At 38.8% G+C, this 23,713-nt stretch overlaps 1 protein-coding gene across 2 annotated transcripts in view; it reads left to right on the top strand.

Moving 5' to 3' along the window:
• The first annotated feature begins 1,691 nt into the window (after positions 1-1,691).
• Positions 1,692-23,713, top strand: part of GUCY1B1 (guanylate cyclase 1 soluble subunit beta 1) — a 90,811-nt gene continuing 68,789 nt past the window's right edge. The window contains exons 1-2 of one of the 2 annotated variants that reach the window (XM_083366927.1): positions 1,692-3,310; positions 3,794-3,867. In XM_083366927.1, coding sequence (XP_083223053.1) covers positions 3,308-3,310; positions 3,794-3,867 — 77 coding nt within the window. In that variant the 5' untranslated portion in view covers positions 1,692-3,307. The remainder of the gene's footprint in view (positions 3,311-3,793; positions 3,868-23,713) is intronic. The other variant, XM_083366926.1, reaches the window with a different exon arrangement.

Here is a 23,713-nt window from a genome sequence, read left to right as displayed (position 1 = left end):
AAGATCCCTCTCATAGTTGCTACTATTGAGCAAGATACCACCTATAGTATACCTGTGCATTTGGATTTTCTTACCTAAATGTAGAACCTTATTTTTTTCATCATTGAAATTCATTTTGTTAGATAGTGCCCAATGTTCAAGTCTGTCAAGATCCTTCTTTAACTTAAGCCTATCTTCTGGAGTGTTGGCTATTTCTGCTGTTTTGGTGTTGTCTGCAAATTTAATGAGTTCCCCATCCCCTCATCCAAATCATTGATGAAGATGTTGAAGAGCACTGGGCCCAGAACAGAGCCCTGGGGCACCCCACTACAAACTTCCCTTCATGTAGATGCAGTTCCATTGAGGACCACACCCTGAGTATGACTGGTCAGCCAGCTACAAATCCATCTGGTGGTGATGCTTTCTAACCCACAAGTAGTAGGTTGTGGTCTACTTTATCCTTACTGAAGTCCAAGTAAATTATATCCACAACATTGCTCTGATCCACTAATTTTGTCACCTGGTCAAAGAATGCAATAATAATCATGATCTGTTTTTGACAAATCCATGTTGACTTTTGGTAATGATTTTGTTTGCCTCTAGGTGTTTGCTGATTTGTTGCTTGATTATCTTTTCCAAGATCTTCCCAGGTATTGAGGTCAGGCTGATAGGTCTGTAGTTTCCTGGATACATTTTTCCCCTTTGTTGAAGATGGGAACTACATCAGCTCTTTTCCAGTCCTCTGGTAGTTCCCCAGTGCTCCAGGATCTTTGAAAGATATAGTTCAGTCGTTCTGAGATCACATCTGCCAGTTCCTTGAGAACCTTGGTGTGTAGTACATCTGGTCCTGGTGATTTGAACTTATCTAGGGTGGACAGGTGCTCACTTACCATTTTCTTGCCTATCTTAACTTGTGTTTCTAATCTGTTTTTTACAGTACTGTTTTTGATAGGTTGGCTTTTTTCCCCCCTTTGTGTAAATACGGATGCAAAAAATGAGTTGGGTAGTTCTGCTTTCTCCCTCTTTTTATAAATATAGGCCTGTGAGAAACACATCAAAATCCTTGAAATATTCATAAGTTCACATATCACATTTTATAAATTCAGTGATGAGAAAAGTTCAGATGAAGCAGAAAAGTGTAGATTATAAATATAGAAAATGAATGTAGTAATCTGTAAATTGTGAATCAGCCTGGCAAAATCATTTGATTATTTTAAATTCCAAGAACAAACTGATCATAATAAGTTTTTCTTTGATTAGATGTCATTTTTTTATACTGGATGTGTAGTTTGGCTGTTTTGCGGATTTTTAATCAAATTGTTTATTTCTAGTCAATTGCAACCTAGGTGCAGTGAAAATTTGGATTCATATTTCATTTTACTTACCAATAACCTGAAAATTGGGAGTGATTTGAATTGAACCATAATTTGTAATAAAATGTAATAAATTTAGATAATGAGAAACTTGGATAATTCTGATAAGGGTTAATTTTGCATCATCACCAAAGCATATCTAATACTTTACAGTTTCTCCTTTTCTACTTCATAGATGTTAATAATCACAGTACAATTAAAAATCCAATATTAACATACCTCTGAATTCACATTATTGCTTTGAATCATTGTACTCCATATCTTTATCAGTTATTTCCAAAAAATAGAAGAGACCAATATCATTTCTCAATTGATTTATTTCTGCCAATTTATTTCATACAATTTTTCAATATATCATGAAAAATTTCTAACGCCTTTTGCAAGACAGTATAGTACAGTACATTACTGCAATTTTAAAATGGATCTCAAAAGACCTGGGGAGGTCAGAAGGAAACATTTTAAATGAGACCTTAAGAAATATATTTGAAACAATTGGCATTCCAGTGGGTGGGGAAACTGTGGGCTTCAAAATATTGTTCTGTTATAGTTACCAATATTCCTCACCATAATCCCTGATGGTTGAAAAAGTTGTAATTCAGTAATGAAGTGGCTCATATCCCTTATCCTTGTTTTAATGCTTCCCATCTATGTACAGATATAATTTTGGAAACTCTTATGGTTTTTAGCCAGGGTTTTTAATGTTCACTTTAATGATGAATCAATTTGGTAAATAATCACAGCTTTTCCCCTTTTCCTTTGGGAACAGTCTATGCTAGTATTATTAATCTTGGTCATTCAGCTGTAATTATAATTTCAGTTGAGTGCTGTCAGATTGGCTCTTCCCTATGCAATTATTAATAAGGTCTAAACTACAACAGAATCCACATCTTTGTTGTCAATTGGCAGCTGAAATGAACTGAAACAGACTGTAAAGGGGCAATCTGTAATGTCCAGTTCTTGAGGGGGCAGAATATCTAAGGATCAAGAAGCAGCAGCCCTGAGCTTGTTGGAGACATGGACTGGAGAACTAGACATCGCAAAAGCCTGAAGATTTGGCTCTGCCAGTTGGCTTGGGGCTCCAATGGGGAAATTTCACACTGGCGGTTTAGCAGTTTTCCCCTCTCCCTCATTCTCCTCCCTTCTTTCCCATCTTTAGTTATAACTTGCATTTTTAATTTTAATGTGATTTTATCTATTTATTCATATATTTATGGCTTCATTTTCATCTTGGAAGCTACACAGAGTGTCCTTGTGGGGAGATGGGCGGCCACCAAATTTAATAAATAAAAAAAAAATGTAACAGATTTCCATTACAAGAATGTGCATACTGTACTTCCTGGAGATGAAATCATGGATAGAATTGACTCTATTCATTCAAATAAGCTAAGGCAATGAAATATAGCAGAGATAGTTTCCCTAGAAGACCGGAAAAAAAAATCAGTTTCTAGAAAGGTACATCTCTATATTAATCAGAAAAAAAGCAAACAGGTAACTAAGGCGACCGGGCATTATCTAATATTACTGGAGAAAGCGGTATGAATGTGCGCAAGAGGGAAGATCCTGCTTGTCACCGCATTAGGGGCATCACACGTGAACACTTATAATGCGAGCTTTCGCATCTTCTCCCTCCCATAGTCGAGGGATTCACGTCTTTGCGAGCTTTCTATCCATCGGCCTGCATTCTCCTGCCCTCTAATCAATTTTCCTCCCCCGGCCTCTCTCGTCCACCGCCCGGGGCCAGAAGAGTACCCAAATTCCTCCTCTGCTTCTGATTGGAAGTCACCCTCTTGGCTGATCTTGCGATTGGCTACGGTCCGGTGACAATCAGAGGGTGCCCGCGTGGGCGGCTGTCGCGCCGAACTGCTGCTTGCCTGCTCTTCTTCAGCCTTTGCTTCGCTAAGCCGCTGCTGGAACGGTATCCCTGCGAAGCCGGGGAAGGGTAGACCGCAGGCGCGATGGTGAGTGTGAATGCGACGCTTCCAAGGGCCCGTCGGAGGGTGCTGGTTCGTCTTTGGCACCAGAGGTGGGGAAGGAAAAGATGCGCGGTGCTGAGGTGGGAGATGGGGGGAAGATAGGAAGAGAAGAGCTCCGAAGGAGAAAAGGGGTGCAAGCGCAGCGATGCAGAGGCCCACCCTGCTCCTTCCTATCCGTCCCAGTCCGGATTGTCTCTCGCATTTCCCTTCCCCCCTCCCCTTCTGTGCAAATTTTAATAGCTCCGCCTTCAGTGGGTCATTCAATTTTGTCTTGAATAAGCATTAAATACTTGGAGTAGGGGGAGGGAGAGTTGCCAGCTTTCCTACCTAGTCTCTTGCTTCTTTTGAACCCAACTTGGGTTTTTCGCCCGTTTCCACCCATCTTCTCCCTCTTGCCCTTTGCTACTCTTACGTTTTCCCAAAGCCTTCTAGTCACCAAAGACTTTTCCCGGCTTTTATCTTTCACAGTATGGTTTTGTCAATCACGCTCTGGAGCTGCTGGTGATTCGGAATTACGGCCCTGAAGTCTGGGAAGACATCAAGTAAGTAGAAGCCATGTGGGCTTCAGCTTTACCTGAAAAACCTCAGGGCCGAATACGTCCACAGAAAAACACTGTCATTTCCCCACTGGAACTGGCTCTGCTTCCTTGTTTCTTATCAGGAAGTGGAGTGAAAGTTTTCCGTAGGCTATTCCCCCTCCTTGTCTGATGCCTGGTGGAGCTGAGACGCGAGTCTGCTTCTGCTTGGTGGGACTCTCTCCAGGCCATTACTTTGCCTGGTTCTCACGCTCTGAAGGGTGCAGGAGGGAGAGAAATGCTGGTGGAAGACTCTTATTTCCCCAAGGGGAGAAAGGGGAGGTGAGAGCAGCTTGCTCATGGGAAGAGGTGACCGTTTTTCATGGCTGACTCTGACCGCAGAGTTGATGGGAAAAACAAAACAGGCAGCCAAAACTTTTAGGGTTGAGAATCTCCATGGGGAGAGGGTGAATAACATCTTACGTTTTTAGCATTTCTAGTTGCAGCAGCTATTTTTCAGGAAAGAGTAGGTCCAGCTCCATGAATTTTTCAAGCAGGATGAAGCACCTTTTCCAAGTATCTTTTTCTGGTTCTCCCTTAACTGGAATTATGTGCTGTTTTGCTTCCTTGATGTAACCTCTTAAGTAAATATGCAAAAAAACAATATATAAACAATATATAAAAGACATAGAACATGCTTTTTGGTGCTTTTGAATCAGTCTTGACTCCTGGCAACTGGACAAGCCCCTGCTGTTTCTTACCAAGATTTCAAAAGTGGTTGGCCATTGTCTCCTAGAAATGAGAGAAAGAGACTGGCTCAAGATCACTCAGCTGGCTTTGTGCCTATGATGGAACTAGAACACATGCTCTCCCAGCTTCTAGACTGGTGCTTTAATCACATCAACAGACTGCAGTGGTTATGTTCATAATTTTATTAGGATCAACTATTAGAATACAAGCTTACAGGTTTGCTATATGCCTTTATAGATGCTAAATACAAAAAACTTGTGTATTTGAGGGGATAGACGAGGTGATAGATGGGAAACTCATCAAATTTGCAGAGGACACCAAGCTGGCAGGAATAGTCGACACTCCAGAAGATAGGCTTAAGATAAAGAAGGATCTTGACAGACTTGAACATTGGGCGCTATCTAACAAAATGAAATGCAGTGGTGAAAAAAGTAAAGTTCTACATTTAGGCAAGAAAAACCAAATACGTAGGTACAGTATAGGTGGGTACCTCACTCAACAGTGGTAACTGTGAGAGGGATCTCAGAGTACTAGTGGACAATCACTTAAATATGAGTCAGCAGTGTGCTGCAACTGCCAAAAAAAAAAGCCAACACAGTTCTAGGCTGCATTAACAGAGGGATAGAATCAAGATCACATGAAGTGTTAATATCACTTTATAATGCCTTGGTAAAGCCACACTTGGAATACTGCATCCAGTTTTGGTCACCACGTTGTAAAAAAGATATTGAGACTTTAGAGAGAGTACAGAGAAGAGCAACAAAGATGATTGGGGGACTGGAGGCTAAAACATATAAGAAACAGTTGCTGGAATTGGGTACGTCAAGTTTAATGAAAAGAAGGGCAAGGAGTGACATGATAGCAGTGTTCCAATATCTCAGGGGCTGCCATAAAGAAGAGGGAGTCAAGCTATTCTCCAAAGCACCTGAAGGCAGGACAAGAAGCAATGGATGGAAACTAATCAAGGAGAGAAACAACCTAGAACTAAGGAGAAACTTCCTGACAGTTAGAACAATTAACCAGTGGAACAACCTGCCTCCAGAAGCGGTGAATGCTCCAACACTGGAAGTTTTTAAGAAGAGACTGGACAGCCATTTGTCTGAAATGGTGTAAGGTTTCCTGCCTGAACAGTGGGTTGGACTAGAAGATCTCCAAGGTCACTTCCAACTCTATTGTTGGTGTTGTTATTTGTGTGTAGATGCAAACAGGCCAGCAACAGAAAGCCATCCATTCTATCATCCTAAGAAGAATTCTGTAAAATGGAAAACCATTCTATTTGAAGGTAATATATATTATTAAGGGACGTGGTGGCTCAGTGGGTTAGGACGCTGAGCTTGTCGATCAGAAGGTTGGCAGTTTAGCAGGTCGAATTCCGATTGCTGTGTAACAGAGTGAGCACCTGTTACTCATGCCAGCTTCTGCCATCCTAGCAGTTTGAAAGCACATAAAAATGCAAGTAGAAAAATAGAGACCACTACGGTGGGAAGGTAACAGCATTACGTGCGCCTTTGGCTTCTAGTCATGCCGGCCACATGACCACGGAGACGTCCTCGGACAAGCGCTGGCTCTTCAGCTTTGAAACGGAGATGAGCACCGGCCCCTAGAGTTGGAAACGACTAGCAGGCATGTGTGGGGGAACCTTTACCTATATATTTTTAGATCTAATATACCGTATTTTCCGGCGTATAAGACGACTGGGCGTATAAGACGACCCCCTACATTTCCTGTTAAATTATAGGGTTTGGGCTATACTCGCCGTATAAGACTACCCCTCTTCCAACGCACACCAAATAAAAATTAAAAAACATCAGATTTGATTTTAATTTGGTAATTTTAATTCAAATGCTTCTGACATGCAGGTGCTTAGTAGGAAAACTGTCACTTATAAACATAAGGCTGTTTGTCATCAAACATGTAAACATAAAACAGTGCAAGTGGAAATAATAATAATAATAATAATAATAATAATAATAATAATAATAATAATAATAATAATAATTTGGAGGGGACCTTGGAGGTCATCTAGTCCAACCCCCTGCTAAGGCAGGAAACCCTATAAACCCTGTAAAAAATCACAGACTGCAGCTTCTTCTCCAATTGGTCCCGCTTTCCCTGCACAGACTAAATGGGAGATCCGCTCCAGGTTTTCCAGCCAGCCCTGTCCCTAAATTTTCAGCACCCGGCGTATAAGACGACCCCTGACTTTTGAGAAGATTTTCATGGGTTAAAAAGTAGTCTTATACGCCAGAAAATACAGTAAGCATTATTCCATTATGCATAAAATTAGGATGTAACTTGAGTAGGAAAATTTTTATTCCTAATTCCAATGATTCCTAATATTGTTCCTGAGATGATTATTTTTTGAGGAATTTGTTACTCTGGATCTGCAAAAATTAATACATGTTCATCACATATTATTTTTGTCGCTGGGAAATCTTAAATGGGCTTTAATAAATTTGGTGTTGGAAAATCTTAAATGGACCTTATGTGGGACAAGTGATTAGATATATTTTTCTCTGGTTTTATAGTAGTATTGTGTTACATTTATATGCTGTTTATCATACATGCAAATTTATAGCCATGCGTTTGTTAAATATTAATTTTCAGAAATTATAGCTTAGCTTGATTGCTATATTAAAATCAATGTATGTAAACTAGCCCAAATCACAAAGCCAACACAATCCCAAAAATATATGGAAAAAGAATAGAAAAAGACATTCTTTTAACATGTTGGTTGCAAATGTGGCAGCTGGCTATAGGTTTTAAGTAACAAGCTTTAAGGTTCTTTTCGAAGACTCTTAGAAAAATGGGATTTTCTAATTTCTAGGCCAGCTGGGCTTCTATGGAACCTTAGATATTGTAATTAAAAAAATACATTTAGAAATTCATGCACTACATGGTGTTAATGCTTGCAACTGTAGAAATTTTGACATGCTGCAATTCAATTGCTAGTGCCTGAAAATAATTCCAAGGGTTCTTCTATGGTAAATAGATTAAGAAAGACTGCCCTAGATGAAACTTCACTTAATGTTACATCTTTTTTCTTTCTCTTTGCCATAATTGAATACCACTTGTTAATGGGCAGGAATATGCACATTCTGTTTTATGAAATAACTATATATATGCTTATCATTTTTTCATTTGGCACAATTCCTCATTCAAACAAATAGTTTCACTTGGGAGACTGCATTACACTTTCTGTACATATAAATAAGATAAGATCTTATCCAGGATGTCTGAATCATCCCTTCATAACTGGGTTAAGTGTTGTCAATCATGTATAGAAAATGTGAAATCATAGAGTTGGAAATGGCTATTGAGATTAGAATCTAATTTATTTGCTGAAGGAATCTCAATTAACAAACTGGCTAGCTTCAGCTTGAAGAAATTGACCAAAGGACAGTCCACTATTTTCTGGGGACAGTAGTTGGTTTTACATGCCTTAACTCTATGACCAGCATCCCACAAAGGCAGTTGGATGTTCCTTTGTACTTTGGCACATTTGTCTGTCCGTGAAAGATAACCACAAATTGGATCTGATTACACTTGGATTAAAGACCAGTAAGAAACTAAACTGGAAAACTGAAAAAAAAAAACATTCCAGAACACTCTGGGAATTTATTTTGATATTATTGCCAAAAACAAAACATCTCTAACTAACCCAAAAATACATGCTCTGTGAATGTACATAAGTATGCACAGACAGAGAAAAAAGAGACAAAAACTATTTGAGTAAGATAACTTTTTTCAAATAGACTTTTAATTAGATTTACTTTCCTTTAATTAAAAATAATAGGAAAAGGGAGAAAGAACAATTCAGAAGGCTTTCAGCTTTCTCCATTTGTCTTCAGGAAGATGCAAAAGAACAGTAACATTTAGTGATAGGAGAAAAACCATATTAATTCATTTTTGTTTTGGTATTTTAGTTTATCAAGTAGTTGTTCTTCTGTGCATTCAAGAGAGGGTAGAACACTTATGTGCTCCTAGACCTTCACTTACACAAGGATGCCCATCTTCATGAATCAGTTCATTTAGGAAATCCTTTTACGTTAACTGCCAGTTATTTCCTGGGATCTCAGGCATGAGATTTTTTTTAATTATACCTGGACATGCTAGTGATAGAATATGAGATGTTCTTCACACATACTTTAGCTTCTCTGTTGATGTTTGGTTTCTTCTCTGGATCTTCCAAATATGTTCATTGTATAACTAAGTAGGTCAGGCATGTCAAACTCGTGACGTCATGTGACATCACATGACATATCACGACTTTTTCCCCATTGCCGGCAATGGGGAGGGCATGGTTTTGTCGTGATGCATCCAGCCCGCAGGTCGGCCGTTTGACATGCCTGAAGTAGGTAGTTGCACAATGAACTCACTTTTTATAATGATTGAATTTTTAACATACAGCTGTTTCTCCCTCCAAAATTTACATATTTCTGAAATTACAGTTACTTTCAGTCACATTTATCTTGCCAGCTTCCTGAGGATCAAAACGTATTCAAGAGGAAATAGATTAGTATGAACAGGTTTTAAAAAATCATCATTCTGTAACAGGAAGAATGGGAATGAAATACAAATCATAATCTTGTGTTTCAGGTAGATTTCTGAAAAACTGGTAGTAGTAAATTTCTGTATCACATGATGAGAAATTCATATTGTTCTTTCAGAAAGTAAATTATGTTTCTCTTGTAGGTTCCTTGTCTTTTATACTGTTGCTTTCCTTATGATTAATGTAATAGTGATGAAGTAGTATGCCCAACTTTAACCTCTGCCTATGACAAATTTCCATTTTCTTAATTAAATCTGTGTTATGGCAGGCATAACATTAAACTGAATTATACAAATTTAATTAACTAAAGATGTAAAAAGAGAGGTCTGTTTGGCTACTTTAACGTGCAGTTCTTTTAGTCCTTCCATGGGATCTTTGCCAAATGAGTTAGATTTCATAAACAAAATATTTGACAGTGCAATATATATTATCTGCTAAAAGTAATTGAGTTTATGGGGCTTAGCTTTTACAATATGATTGTAAGCCACATGAAATTTCAGAGTCTTGCAACTGAGTTCTTTCATTTACACAAAGTGAACCAGAACAATATTGTTTAAACTGAAACAGGAGATTCATCATTTCTAAGACAGAAACAAAACAATACACCTAAAAATACACACACAGATGCTTAGCAAACCTGTATAGCAGGACTAACCACTCTTTTGTATCCTGTTTTAGATTACCTACGTTCTTTTGTCTGAACTTTCCCAGTGAGTCAAACCTGATCTGATTTATTTTCAAACTAGATCTTAAAGGATTCAATTTTCTTATGGACTATAAAAGGCAAAAATCATATTTTTGTCCACCTATGTATCTTACATAAGTGCACAAAAATGATTTTTTTAAAAAAATGATTTTCTTTTGTATCTATTATAAGAGCAGTGTGATGAAAACATTTGCATCCCATTCAGAAGGTTGAAAGTTCAATCCTAGCTAGTAGCAGATGTTTCTCTCATGGTGTCAGGAAGGCCGTCTGGCCAGTAAACGCTCAGCTTCATCTAGTTGCCCTGACTCTACTCCAAATTAAGGAATTACAAGCTCATAAAATGCATTTAACATAATTTTGTCCAAAGTAGTCATATCTTAAAGCAGTTTATAATAAAAAGTGTTAAAATAAGTAACAAAAGACTGTAAATTAATATTGCATAAATATGTTTATTAAAATAACTATGTAGGGTGGAGAACAAAACAAAATAATTCATCCATATAGGGAAGGACCCAAAGGGGATAATATGGTAGGATATTCCAGAGAGAAGACAAGGTATAACTTCCAAACGAAGCACAGATATAATCTCATGTGCAGTATGTTACGGTACATATGTTAATCTATATTGTTAATATGTTAAAATACGTTAAATGAATACTAGTAGCCAGGCTATCTTAGCTAGGAAAGAAAGGTGATAATAGGTACTCTGGCCAAAAGGTTAATAGAACTTTTAATGACAATGAAGCTTGTTGCAATTTCCTAAACAATATATCCATTCTTTCTGAGAAATATAAAATTGACAGACTTACTACTTCTCATACCTAGGAATCATCCTACCATAAATTTGCACCAGTTCGGCAGAACCAGTAGCTGATTTTTTGTTGTCCAGGCCCAGAATGGACTTCCAGAAGTGGCATCCATACAGAGAACCGGTTGTTCACATATTTGAATCCCACCACTGATGAGATCTCATTTTTCTTTCCTTCTTGTTTCCAAATATAAACATAAAATAATAAACATAAGCACATGGCCTAAAGATGTGTTGAAGGAATTAGAAATAAAATCAATGATTTCAGTTTATTATTTATTTATTTAGTGTATGATGAGAACATGATAGAAATAAACATATATACACATAATTATAATTATAAATAAATTTATAGGGGGGGGTATGGCAGTGGCCTCATAACTGGATGTCCAATTCAGCTAACCAAGTGATTGCCTCTGGTATTGCTTCATGCACATCTTATAGTGAATCAGAATGCACATCATGGGCAATCTTGCACAATATGTTTAATAGTTTGCGTATTAGCACCACAATCACAACATGGGGAATCTTTCCATCCCCATTGATACACGGCAGAGGCACTTCTTCCAGTATCATAACTAATTTTGTTCAGTTTCGACCAGACAGAGTGAAGCAGATGAAAACAAGGTGGTTTGGTAGAGGGATCACCAAGAAGGTCAGGCCACAAGAAGGTACCGTGGACCATTCCTCTCTTCAGGCATTCTCGGGGCTCAGCTGGGTAGAAGTTGAATAGCTGTTTTACATGCTGGCCTATGGGATTTCAATCTTGTGATAGGCTATGCATTGTCCTGGTGATCATGTAGGGCCTTTTTGTTCAGCAGCCTTGACCATAGCTGAATGAGAGCTTGTTGTTTTCTAATGTGAGACAGTATGATATTTTTAAGTACTTGTAACCAGTGCCTAAGAGTGGGATGCAATATGCCAGAGATGATACACATTGTCTGGCGAAGTTGAACATCAACCATTTGGATGTGGGCGCTGTTCAGCCATACACTGGCATAATATTCAGCTCTGGAATAAATCAAAGCCAGGCCACTGTTCATAGGGTGTTAGCATCAGCATCCCAAGATGTTTCAGTGAGTCTATTCAAATAAATTGTTGCAGCTTTTCAATTTTGCAGTTGTTTTTTTCCAGGTGTTGCCGGAAGGTTAGTGATCTGTCCAGTGTTATCTCCAGGTATTTCAGAGAGTTATTACATTGTAAAATACAGTTCTGGAACTTCACTGAAGGCTGGTAATTTGTGTACCTATTGCTGAGGTGGAATGTAGCTACTTCTGTTTTTGTTAGGCTTGGTTGGAGGCATCATTTTTTGAAATAGTCATCCAGCTTCTAGAGATCTTGAGAGAGGATGTCCTCTGCATCACTGAAGTTAGTTCTTAGGGCTGTGAAATTGATATCATCAGCATAGATAAATTTCTGAGAAACAGTTTCAGGCAGGTCATGGATTTCATGAAATTTCAGTGATAATTGTTCTTTCCTCTCTTTGCTTGCACTACTGATGTGTAGTGGATGGCTGAGTTTGTACCTGTTTAATGTGGGTTCTATGGATTTAAAAAAAAATAATTAGAGTTTAATTTTATTATGTTAATTAAATTGTTATCAAATAGAATAACAGCTCTAACACACATACTAAATAAAAATATCAAACTGCATAATAAAACATAGAGGAGCTTTTGAATCCACATTTTATTATACTAACCACACTGAAAATGGTAAAATGAGCCCTTAGTATGATATAGATTGTCAATCAGTCAACAGTTCTCTTTTAGTGCTATGGTAATCCCTGAGTCCTTCGGGAAAGGGCGGTATATAAATCTAATAAAATTAATTAAATTAAATTAAATTAAAAAATTAATTAAAATTAATGCAGCATCCAGATGGCAAAAGGTTTAAAAATTCAAGAATACTTAGAATTAAAACCTACTCTTATCATCTTGGCTAAAATGGTAAATGCAGAAATACAAAATACAGAAATTGACTAGGTAGCCCATATCCATGTTTCAATTTCATTTCTTCCTGAAAAAGCAAGAAAACTGTTCTGTGTGATTTGCATCCTAATGGAGAATGCATTTAATGTTGATACTAGTCCATAGTTATAAGGCCTATACAGTATAATAGTTTTTACCTACCAACCAGATAGAGTACCAGAAGATCACAGCCACTGAGTATAGCTTGCCATTTATGAGGGAGGACAGCTCCATTAGCTGTTGTCCTAATATTAAGTCATTCCTTTGAATTGAGTTTTTCTAAAACAATTCTATACAAAAGAAAGAAATCATCTCAATAAAACAAAATATCATACGATTTCCTGTCTATTGAGAACAGAATATTTAGGAAAATAATCTAATTCTGAAAACACATCTTTTTAACCTTTTTCTGTTGATGTTCAGAATTAATATTAAAGTAAAGCTTTAAATAACATTACAATTCAGTGGGTTGGCGTGTGTTCAGAGTTGTAGATCATGGTTTCCATACATGGTGAAATCTATGGAGGGGATTTCCCACCCCCTAAAAATAGGAAATGACGATTACACGTTATACTGTGTAGTGTTTTGTTAAACAAAAAGTCACTGCCCTGTGCTGCAGTTGCTCCTCGAGCAATCATTTATTTTGGAATAGTTTATTTTATGAAACATGTAACCCTGGTCTACAAAAAAAATATCTGAAAGTATTCTTGTCTTTTTAGATATGTACATTTATCATATCTATCATACAGTATTTATTATGCTTTTATATAAAAACCAGTTAACATTGTATGAATTAATGTGTTAGTATTTGGTGTTTACCGTGTCTACCTACAGAAAGAAACAGGGATGCTAAGAGAACAAGAAATTTTCTTGTTTTCAGCTGTTGACAGCTATGCAGTAAAAGCCAGGCTTAAAAATATTTTAAATTATAAAACAATAGTTCTTGCTTTTTTTCTCTCTTATAAAGGGAAGGCTAAAAGTAGCATTTATGTTATTGGAGTACAACATCAGGTTTATCTCTCAGAAATATTCCAACTGCTTCCTGAGGATTTGGATTCATGTGGTTTCCTGCTCTTGGACTTTTAACAGTAATCAGCAGCAGCAACTGCCAAATGTTCCAGCTCCTCTTAACTAATTGGAGTTATTTATATGCACTCTGTCCACCTCTTACCCTGCCACATGCATCAGAGACAATGGATTTACATAAAGGAAAATCCTGACATCTGTTTTGATATTAAAATTTGTAACCTCCAATTTGATTTGAATAATATTCTCATGAAAAATGGATAGCAAATGTATTGAAAAATAGAAGAATATATATAGGGGTTGGATTTATCAAAATCATTTTAAATAATTCTAAAAACAAAAACAAGCATAATTGCAGGAAGTTGGACAACAGACATTACACATTATATTTTGACAGCTTGTATATTTGGGCTTCCATGGCAAACTATTGCCATTTTGCTGTAGATGAAAAAAAAACCCACTGAAATACAGCTTTCCCAAGAATTTTGGGTATTCTACCTTAGCAATATATAATTGACAAAGCAATTTTCTGAATTAACAGCAAAGACAATGAAGGGAAACTTCATAATTATAATGGTCTGTGAGAATAACCTTGAGAAACAGAGGAGGACCTGCAGCCTAGGTGTTCTTGTCTTGTGTCAAAAATGCAGAAACTACAAAGGAGAAATTATTAATTTAATTTTTTTAAAAATTAAAAACTAGTAAAAATATAAATTTATATAGTTCTTGCCCAATGCTGGGCCATAATAATGGCAGAGGTATTTTTGACCAGCAAGTCATTCTGTGCATGTCAATCTCAATTCAATTCAATTCAAAACTTTAGAGTCTTTTTGTCAGACTGGCTACAGCCTGCTCCCTAGGAAAGAATGACCCTTGACTTCATAGGTGTAAAAGGAAAGGTACTTTTACTAGAGATTCTGAATGTGAGCTAGGCAAGCTATGAAGAAAAACTATGCAAAAATCATATATTGAAAGTGTAGCGGGGCTGGTTGAAAGGCTTTGCAGTAGCCTGGCCAGGTAGAGGGAAGCTCAGACAGCTGCTGCCAGTTTTGGGTGTGGCGGGCGTGGATTGGGCAGAAGGAAAGAAAAAGGAGGAAAGAAAAGGGGGTGGGTGGGATTGCTGTTGCTGTTGTTAGGGAGAGACTAGGTGAAGTCGAAGAGGGATTGGAGGGTTTAAGCTGATCTCTTTCTGTGAAGGAGGGGGAAGGAGAGAGAGAGTGAGAAGGTGGAATTTTACTGCTTTTTTTTCATAGGGAGGATATCTTAGCTACTGCTAAGTTTGTAAGCCGCCCTGAGTCTTCGGAGAAGGGCGGGATATAAATGTAATAAAAATAAATAAAAATAAATAAATAAATCTCAAGCGGAGGCAAGAGAAAGTGAGGAGAAAGTTGCTGGGGTTGCTAAATTCAGATTTTAACAATAAAGGACGGGAGGGGTTTGACACCAATGAGACCTGAAACTGTGAGTGATGACAGAAGAGAAGGAGAGGCTGGTCGTTGCTGCCTTGGAGACTAGCGGCCATCCAAACTTTGATTATTGTTACTTGTGCAAGTTATAGACATTGAGCTGTTACTGCAGAATGCTGACTACCTTTGTTCATGTTCCTGTCGCTGCCTGGAGCCGGGGTTTTCCCCACCCCACTTATTTCCAAACGGTTGCTGTGAAATCACTGACTATAGCTGCTATGACTGCCTGGGGCTGTTAAACACCACCATGTATCGACTATCGTGGCTAGGAGCTGGTCATCTTTGTTCCTGAAAGCCCCCCTTTTTGACGACAAGATTCTGCCACCTCCTCACTTCACATGAGCTTCTGCTAGAAGAGACTTTTTACTAACACCTTGAGAGCGCAGCTGCAGAGCATGGATTAGGTTTCATAAAAAAAAATTCCCCTTGACTAGGTGGGCTAGCGTGTCCTTCATTAGTGGTAGGGGATAGACATTCTCCACATAGACTATGTTAAGATGACAATAATCCACACAGACATGAAGGGACCCATATTTCTTTTCTCAAAATAGAAACAGAGCGGCTACTCGGGGCCTGGCTGGCTGAATGAATCTACGTTTTAGGTTTTTTTCTATGAATGCGCGGAATTCTTCCAATTCTTGGGGTTGTCATAGAATACAGTTTGGGTTTTGGCAATCTGGCCTCAGGGAGAATCTCGATGGTGCAGTTGGTTGGCCAGTGGGGTGGGAGTGCATCAGACCCCTTTTTGCTAAAAATCTCCCTAGGATCCCAATATTCCTTGGAGATTTCTGGGTCCATGTAAGGACCTGCCTCACCTAGGTCCCCCAAGAAAGCAGATATGTAGAAATAGGCGTTGTTTCAAAAGGAACTTTTATTGAGTGATAGCAGTAGAGCAAAGCAAGGTTTGAAGATTTTATGCATGAAAGGTTATATCATAATGTGCAGTCAGGACTCTCCCCCGCCACCTAGTATTCAACAGTCCATTTGAATTCTAGCCAATCCATAAGTGATAAGATGTTTTGAGAGCCTGGCAATATAGCACCCATCTCAAGGTCTCCCTCAGTTTCATTTTCCAATGGTCCCAGGCTCCACTATCTGGAGATAAGGCAGATGTCTTCAAGCTACACTCCTTTCTCACAGAGGGATGGCAACTCAAAGAGCAATCAAAGCAAATACATCCCCCAGCAAGCAGCCCCCTCCCACCAGAATGGCACCTCCTGAAAATGATTAAACAATTAAACAAGGTAGTAATAAAATGTGAGCAGGTAAAATGGAGGGGTCTTACATATGGCCCCCCTAATAGAATGACAAAACCCCCTGAAAAACAGAGGAAAGGGGAAAAGAGGAACATAATCACATCAATCAGGCTTATCAGGATAGTGAGCATGGAAACATTTAAGTAGCCTAGGGCAGGGCTTTTCAACTGATGGTACATGTACCACCTGTGGTACTTTGGCACGTGGCAAGTGGTATGCGACCGTCCTAGACAAGTGCAGCAGGGGAGGGGAATGAGTTGAAGCAGCGGCAGCACCGCACAAGCCTGAGAGAGATACAGCTGGAGCTGCAGGGCTTTCAGGCCTTGGCAGAAGCCCCAGGATTGGTGCATGCAGTTACAGCTGATTGGTGTATACAGCTACAGCTGATCAGTGCTTCTGCAGGGCTATGGGGGTTGGACAGAAGCCCAGAATTGGTTTGCGCTTCTGCAGGGCTGCAGGGGTGAGGCAGAAACCCCAGGATCAGCTCACGTCTGCAGGGTTACAGGAGCAAGACAGATACCTCAGGATTGGCAAGCACTTCTGGAGGGCTATGAGGGCGAGACAGAAACCTCAGGATTGGTGCACTCAGCTGCAGCTGATCAGTGCCTCTGCAGGGCTATGGGGGGTGGGCAGAAGCCCAGAATTGATGCACACTTCTGCAGGGCTATGACGGGTGGGCAGAAGCCCAGGATTGGTGCACACTTCTGAAAAACTATGGAGGTGAGGTAGAAGCCCCAGGATTAGTGCTTCCAGCTCACCTGGAAGAGAATGGGGGGGGGGGGGAGAGGAGAGGCTATAAAAGAAGATGGTTTTGGCAGGAGAGGGAGAGAAAAAAAGACAACGGGGGAAAGAGAAGGGGACGGTGAAAGAGAGATGGAGAAGCGCATCCTTGAGAGGAATCAGCTGAAGTGCATGGAAGAGAAAAGGGGGAGGGGAAGAGAAGAGAGGATATAAAAGGGGGGGGAGAGAAGAGAGGATATAAAAGAAGGGTAGAGAATAGAGGATATAAAAGAGGGAAGAGGGATATAAAAGAAGGGAAGAGGATATAAAAGGAGGGGAGAAGAGGATATAAAGGGGAGAGAAGAGGACATAAAAGGGGGAGAGGAGAGGATATAATAGGAGGAGTGAATCTGGTTTCTCCATTGACTTTGTCAGAATGTTGCAAAAGGAGATCGCATGATCCTGGGACACTGTGGCCATCATAAATATGAATCAGTTGCCAAGCATCCAAATGTAGACTGACCCTGGGGATGCTGCGATGGTCATAAGTATGAAAAATGGTCATAAGTTACTTATTTCAGTGCCACTGTAACTTTGAACAGTCACTAAATGAACTGTTGTAAGTTGAGGACTACTTGTACTTTATTACTTTTTTCCCTTTTTTGGTGATCAAGTTTTTGTCACCTTGCTAGGTGACTGGTGGTACTCGAATATTGCCATATCCTAAAAGTGGTACAATCTGTGAAAAGGTTGAAAAGCCCTGGCCTAGGGGCCTCTATGTGTTTCTTATAAACCCATTTGTTCTGCAAGGCAGGAAGGTATTCCAAGCCACAAGATACTGAGTAGAGCCATGATGTTTACGAGAGTCTAAAATGTCCTTAATTTTAAAATGTTGTTCATCCTCCACCATGATGGGAAGTGGAGGAGGAATGGCCGCAGGCTGAAGCATAGATGTAATTTCAGGTTTCCAGAGACTGCAATGAAAAACTGGGTGGATTTGTCATAGACATTTGGAGAGTTCTAGTTCAACTGTAACTGGATTGATTATGTATTTAATAGGAAAAGAACCAATGTATTTTGGCCTTAATTTTTAGAGGATTGTAATGATTGCAAAAACCTAGTGGAAAGGTAAACTTTGTCTCCCATATGAAAAGGCTTTCATACCATTTGTTTTTTAATCTACCTGAGCTTTGTAGGCTGCCCTAGTGTTGTCAAGGGCCTTCCTGACAACAGGCCAAATGTTTTGTAACTGCTGAACAGAGTCCTTAAGGGAAGAAATGGCAGGTTTGTTAGCAGGTAGCTCCGGCATAGGGTTGAACATTTGTCCATTAGCTAATTGAAAGGGGGTAAAGCCAGTGCTGTAATGCACTGCATTGTTATAGGCCACTTAAGTGAATGGTAGTAGGTCAGTCCAATTGTCTTGTTGATAATTAATAAAACAATGAAGATATTGTTCTAGAACAATGTTCGTTCATTCTGTCCAACCATTCGTTTGAGGATGATGACTAGATGAAAAACCCCTGATCAGAACCTAAAATGTCTAAAAAGGCTCTCTAGAACTTGGAAGTGAATTGGACACCCCTGTCTGAAATTATCCATTTTGCAGCTCCATGCAGCTGATAAATATGCTGCACAAATAATTTGGCCAGTGTTTTTGCAGTCAGGATCTTCTAACATGGGATAAAATGGGCCTGTTTTGGAAATAAATCTGTAACGACCCAAATGACAGTGTTTCCTGTGCTTTCAGGCAGCTCCACAATAAAATCCATAGAGATCTGTCTCCAGGGTGCTGAAGGATTTGTGACTGACTGTAGGAGCCCAGGCATTTTGCCTTGCCTCTTTTGGGCTGCCACACATGTAGTAGGGCAGCTGGCAACATAACTTTCAATGTCCTTCTTTAACGGCCAAAATTGTCTTTTTAGCAGATAAAGGGTTTTTATGAACCCAAAATGTCCCACCAACTTTGAGTTGTGACAGGACTGTATAATTTTCAGTTTCTGGGTGACTGGAGCATACAACTTTCCACCAACCCAAGCTAGCCCATTTTTCACTGTACAAAGGTTTCCATGGTCCTAAAACTACTCATCCTTCTCCAGAGCTCTTTTGAATTCTGCCAGTGCTGCATTGTCCAGCAGCGGGTGCCCTTAGTCTGTGCCCTAATATTGACTGGGGCCACTAATTGTTGCAGGGAAAATAAAGATTTAACCAACCCTGACTTTACACTTTCGTATTGAGGTATTCTCGACAAGGCGTCTGCCAGGAAATTCTCCCCCCCCCCCCAGCAAATAGTGGCTAGAGAAGTTAAACCAGTGAAAATGCTGGGGCCACCGTGCTTGTTTCAGAAACAATGAATCTTGAATATGGGCTTGAATGAGAAGTATTTAAAATGATAAACGAGCTCAGAAAATATTTAAGTCACATGGGATAAATATTTTGTATCTGACTTAATTGTTTGTGACAGCCTATTATCAAATTTGTCCTAGTTAAAGTTGAATTGTATTGTAAGTTATTTCAAGTGTCCTCTGGCATAAAGAAATCTGAGACTCTTATCTATACAGTCCAATCAAGAAAGTCAGAAGGAGGTTCCCATAGGGAGACAGTATTTTTATTCGATCAAATGAAGTGCTGGGTGGGTCATAATCTGAAACGCTGGCAGTGATTGCATTCAGAGGTACCACACCTTAGAAAGTTAATGGCATCGCTTTATAAACTTTGTCAACCAATCAACATTAGACAATAGAGTTATTACCATATAAGAAAGACATCAATCATTCCTGTACACTCCCTTCTTCCCTCCTCAGTACATCTGTGTATGTGTTTTCTCATGCTTGCATAAAATTTGTCCCTGATGCAAACGCTGATTACAGAAGTGAGATAGCAGCAGTTAGGCTAAACCATTTGTTTCTTTTTCTAGTTCCAGTTACAAAAACCCTGCAGTATTAACATTTATAAAATGAATGTAGTGCTTTCTTTTTTCTCTCTAGGATGATCTCCATTCAATTTTGCCATTGTTCTCTTGGGAGCATTTCTACTAATGAGCTATTCCTTTTTATATTAAAAATTTATTACAAGGGTTTTCACAATGAATTGTTAATGCTGTATCTAGATAGAGCATCAAGGTTATATGTCATGTTTTCTAACATGGCCATAAATCACAGTAAGGAAAAACAATGCTATGTAATCAGGTTGCATACAGTTTTGTTAGCAGAAGACCAATGAAATGCTGCTTTTTTTGCAAAATATGGAGCAAAAGATTGAACTGTTAATATGATCACTGTCCTTCCTCTGCCTACCCAGATGCTTAGTTGTCATTTGGCCTGATTGCTTATAGTTACCACTATTAGATAGAAGGTTGATACAAAGAGTGAACAAATAGCAGAAATATTAAAAGTGCTACTTTGCAAAAAATTCCCTGATAGATTGGTTAGTTCTTTCAATTTATATCATTTGTCCATCAAACAAAAATTTGGAAAAAGAAAGGAAAATTTAGAAAATACTCTTATATAATGTGGTAGATCAAAATATTAGACTATAATAGGTCACATAATACACCAAAGTAAGTTGTTTTAATGTTCTCTGCAAACATTAGGATTTATTTGTTTATATAAATCTCTCTCATTGAGCTTAATGCAGCTTAAATATGCTCAGTTATTTGGATTATTGAGCAGAATTACAGTGTTTGCCCTTTATCTAAAGGACTAAATTTATGTGATAGAGAAGCCTGTTCACTATCCTCTGTAATCTGTTTACTGGTGGCATATGCCCACCCAACTTAATTTCAAAACATAAGCAGTGATTTTAACTTCCACTTCTTTCTGTGTTGCTCTTCCCTGCTAATAAATACTCTTTTTGTCTTGTCCTTGAATGAACCAAATTGTGATAGAAATAGGTCAAACATAAATGACTATTAAATGATTCCAAATTGAAGAAACACACCACCTGCTCAATAATGTATTTCCTGGGCTCAAATTCACATGTGAAGAGGAAACGAAACAACAGACTCCCATTCCTCAACATTGATATAAGGAGACTAGACAACGGAGAACTGGGAACTGCATCTACCGCAAAGCCATGCACACGGACCAGATCCTCAGCTTCGCAAGCAACCACCCCATCACACACAAAAGAAGCTGTGTCCAGACACTCTTCAGAAGGGCCAGGGCACAATACAGCATCACAACACTAAGAGAAGTGGAAGAGAAATGGCTGCTTGACATCTTTCTTTGTAACAGCTATCCAAAAATCTTCGTATTCTGACACACAGGACCCAAACCACAACACACTACACAGCCAACCATTATGCAAAAACTAACCCTACCATACACAAAAGGGATGTCAGAAATGACAGCAAGAATTTTCCAACCTCTAGGAATAGCAATAGTCCACAAACCCACAGTCACACTTTGCCAGGAATTATTCAGAATCAAAGACAAGATACAGAAGGATGAATGAAACAATGTAATCTACAAAATCAACTATAACAATTACAACCAAGTCTTATGTGGGACAAATGTCAATTAAAAACCAGGATCCATGAACACTGGCTGGCAGTCAAACGCCACAATCCCAAATCCTTAATCTCTACCACACCGATATCAAAAAGCACCAGTTTGATTGGAGTAACACAAAAATCATTTGCCATGCTACCATCCGCCATGCTCATGAGTTCATCGAAGCCTGACACTCCATAAGTAATTCCATCAACAGACACATTGACCTACAACCAGCCTACGAAACCCTCAGAATCTAAATCAACTGCACAGCTAACCAGAGACAGCACGGACCCTCAACCATCCCACACAAGCCCCCCCCCACCAGCACTTCACCTCCCAATGACCCTCACCTGATGTAACCTTCCCATCACAAGATCCATTACAAGACTCCCACTGATGACTCAAAATCACAAGACCCTTACTTGACATACCCACACCTGACCCATCACAAGACCTACTGACCCTTATAAACAGAAGAACAATGACACTGCCACCCTCTAAACTCCACTGAAGAGGTTACCTAGTCTGGTAATGCAACGTTAGGAAACCAATCCACAAACTTGGAGAACAAACCTTCACCCTCATTAAGGACTATATTTATTGATCACAAAAAAGAAAAAAAGAATTAGACTTATTTGCTTTAGTGTTTATACACATTCTCATCATCTTCATCATCATCGTCAACTTCCCTCCGCCCTGTGCGTTCCCACAGAGAGGGCCTCCTCAGGGTGCCACCGGTCAGAGAATGTAGATTGGTGGCCCCCAGGGGGAGATCTTTCTCTGTGGGCGCCCCGGAGCTATGGAACCAGTTACCGGTTGAGCTCCGGACGGCGCCCGATCTTCGCTCGTTTCGCCGCGATCTGAAAACATACCTGTTTGAACAAGCCGGCCTGGACTGAGGGGGGATTGGTGGGGTTTTTACTATCATTTTATTGGGGTTTTATTAATGTACTTTGTTTTTTATGGGCATGTATTTAATTACTTTTTAATTTTTGTAGCTTTGTGTTTTATTCTTGCCCTGTACACCGCCCTGAGTCCTTCGGGAGAAGGGCGGTATAGAAATATTAATAAATTAAATTAAAATTAAATCTACCAAGGGTGAGAGCAGGTTGCAAAACTTTTGATTAATGGTGCACTATCATCTCTAAATCCTAAAATGTGCTAAATCTTAAATATGGTTTGATAAGATAAACCACATTTATGTATAACATAAATACAGTACATTTATGAATGTATTTAGCTTACAGTGTATATCTGTATCTGAAGTACAAAATCTATTTTTCTGTATCTTTTTTTGTACCATCTGATTATTATTAATTTATGTATTATTAAATTTTTATGCTACCCATCTCCCTGACAAGGTGACTATAATAGAAGTACAGATTTTTGTAGCCCAGATCTGGTAGCACCAACTTTTTCTTATTTTAGGGTTGACAGGAAAGGAACAGCTAAAACTATACAAAAAAACCCACTGAGAGTCCATTTATGGCGTGCCCTGAAACAAGGGTAGTTTCTTTTTCTAACTTTTTATTTTGCTAATGATATATGAAAACAATTTTGTGTATGACAAGAAGTGTTAAGAATTAATAATTGTTATAAATTATTTTTGCTTGTAATAACTTGAAATGAATGTACTTCTTTAATATTTGATGGCACATATTGAGTCTTAGTGCATGACTTTATTTATGGCAAAGTTTATCAAGATACTTCAATAACAGAGCCAACAAATAGGTTTTATATCATTATAAATAATTTGAATTAAGCTCCTTTGTATCCTCCACTACTGTCACTTTCCTCCCATTTATATTTTTGTTTGTTTGTTTGTTTGTTGTTTTTTGCAAATCAGTTTGGCTAAAACTGAAGTATCTTCTAAATTAGGAGGAAAATATGACCTCAATTACATATTGCAATTATTCTGTATTTGTTTGACCCAGCAGCTATTTTCAAAGGAAATCTCATGTAAACATTTGAAATGGACTCCAGAAGATGGTAGAGGACAGGAAGTCCTGGAGGAACGTTGTCCATGTGGTCACAATGGGTCGGACATGACTTCGCAATTAACAACAACAACTATAGTTCATGAATATTTTGAGAAAAAGCCCAATTGCAAATGGGAGTTTTTCATAAAT

This window comes from Vipera ursinii, assembly GCF_947247035.1.
Source record: "Vipera ursinii genome assembly, chromosome: 7".
Lineage (NCBI taxonomy): Eukaryota > Metazoa > Chordata > Lepidosauria > Squamata > Viperidae > Vipera > Vipera ursinii.
This window is presented reverse-complemented; position numbering and strand designations above follow the sequence as displayed.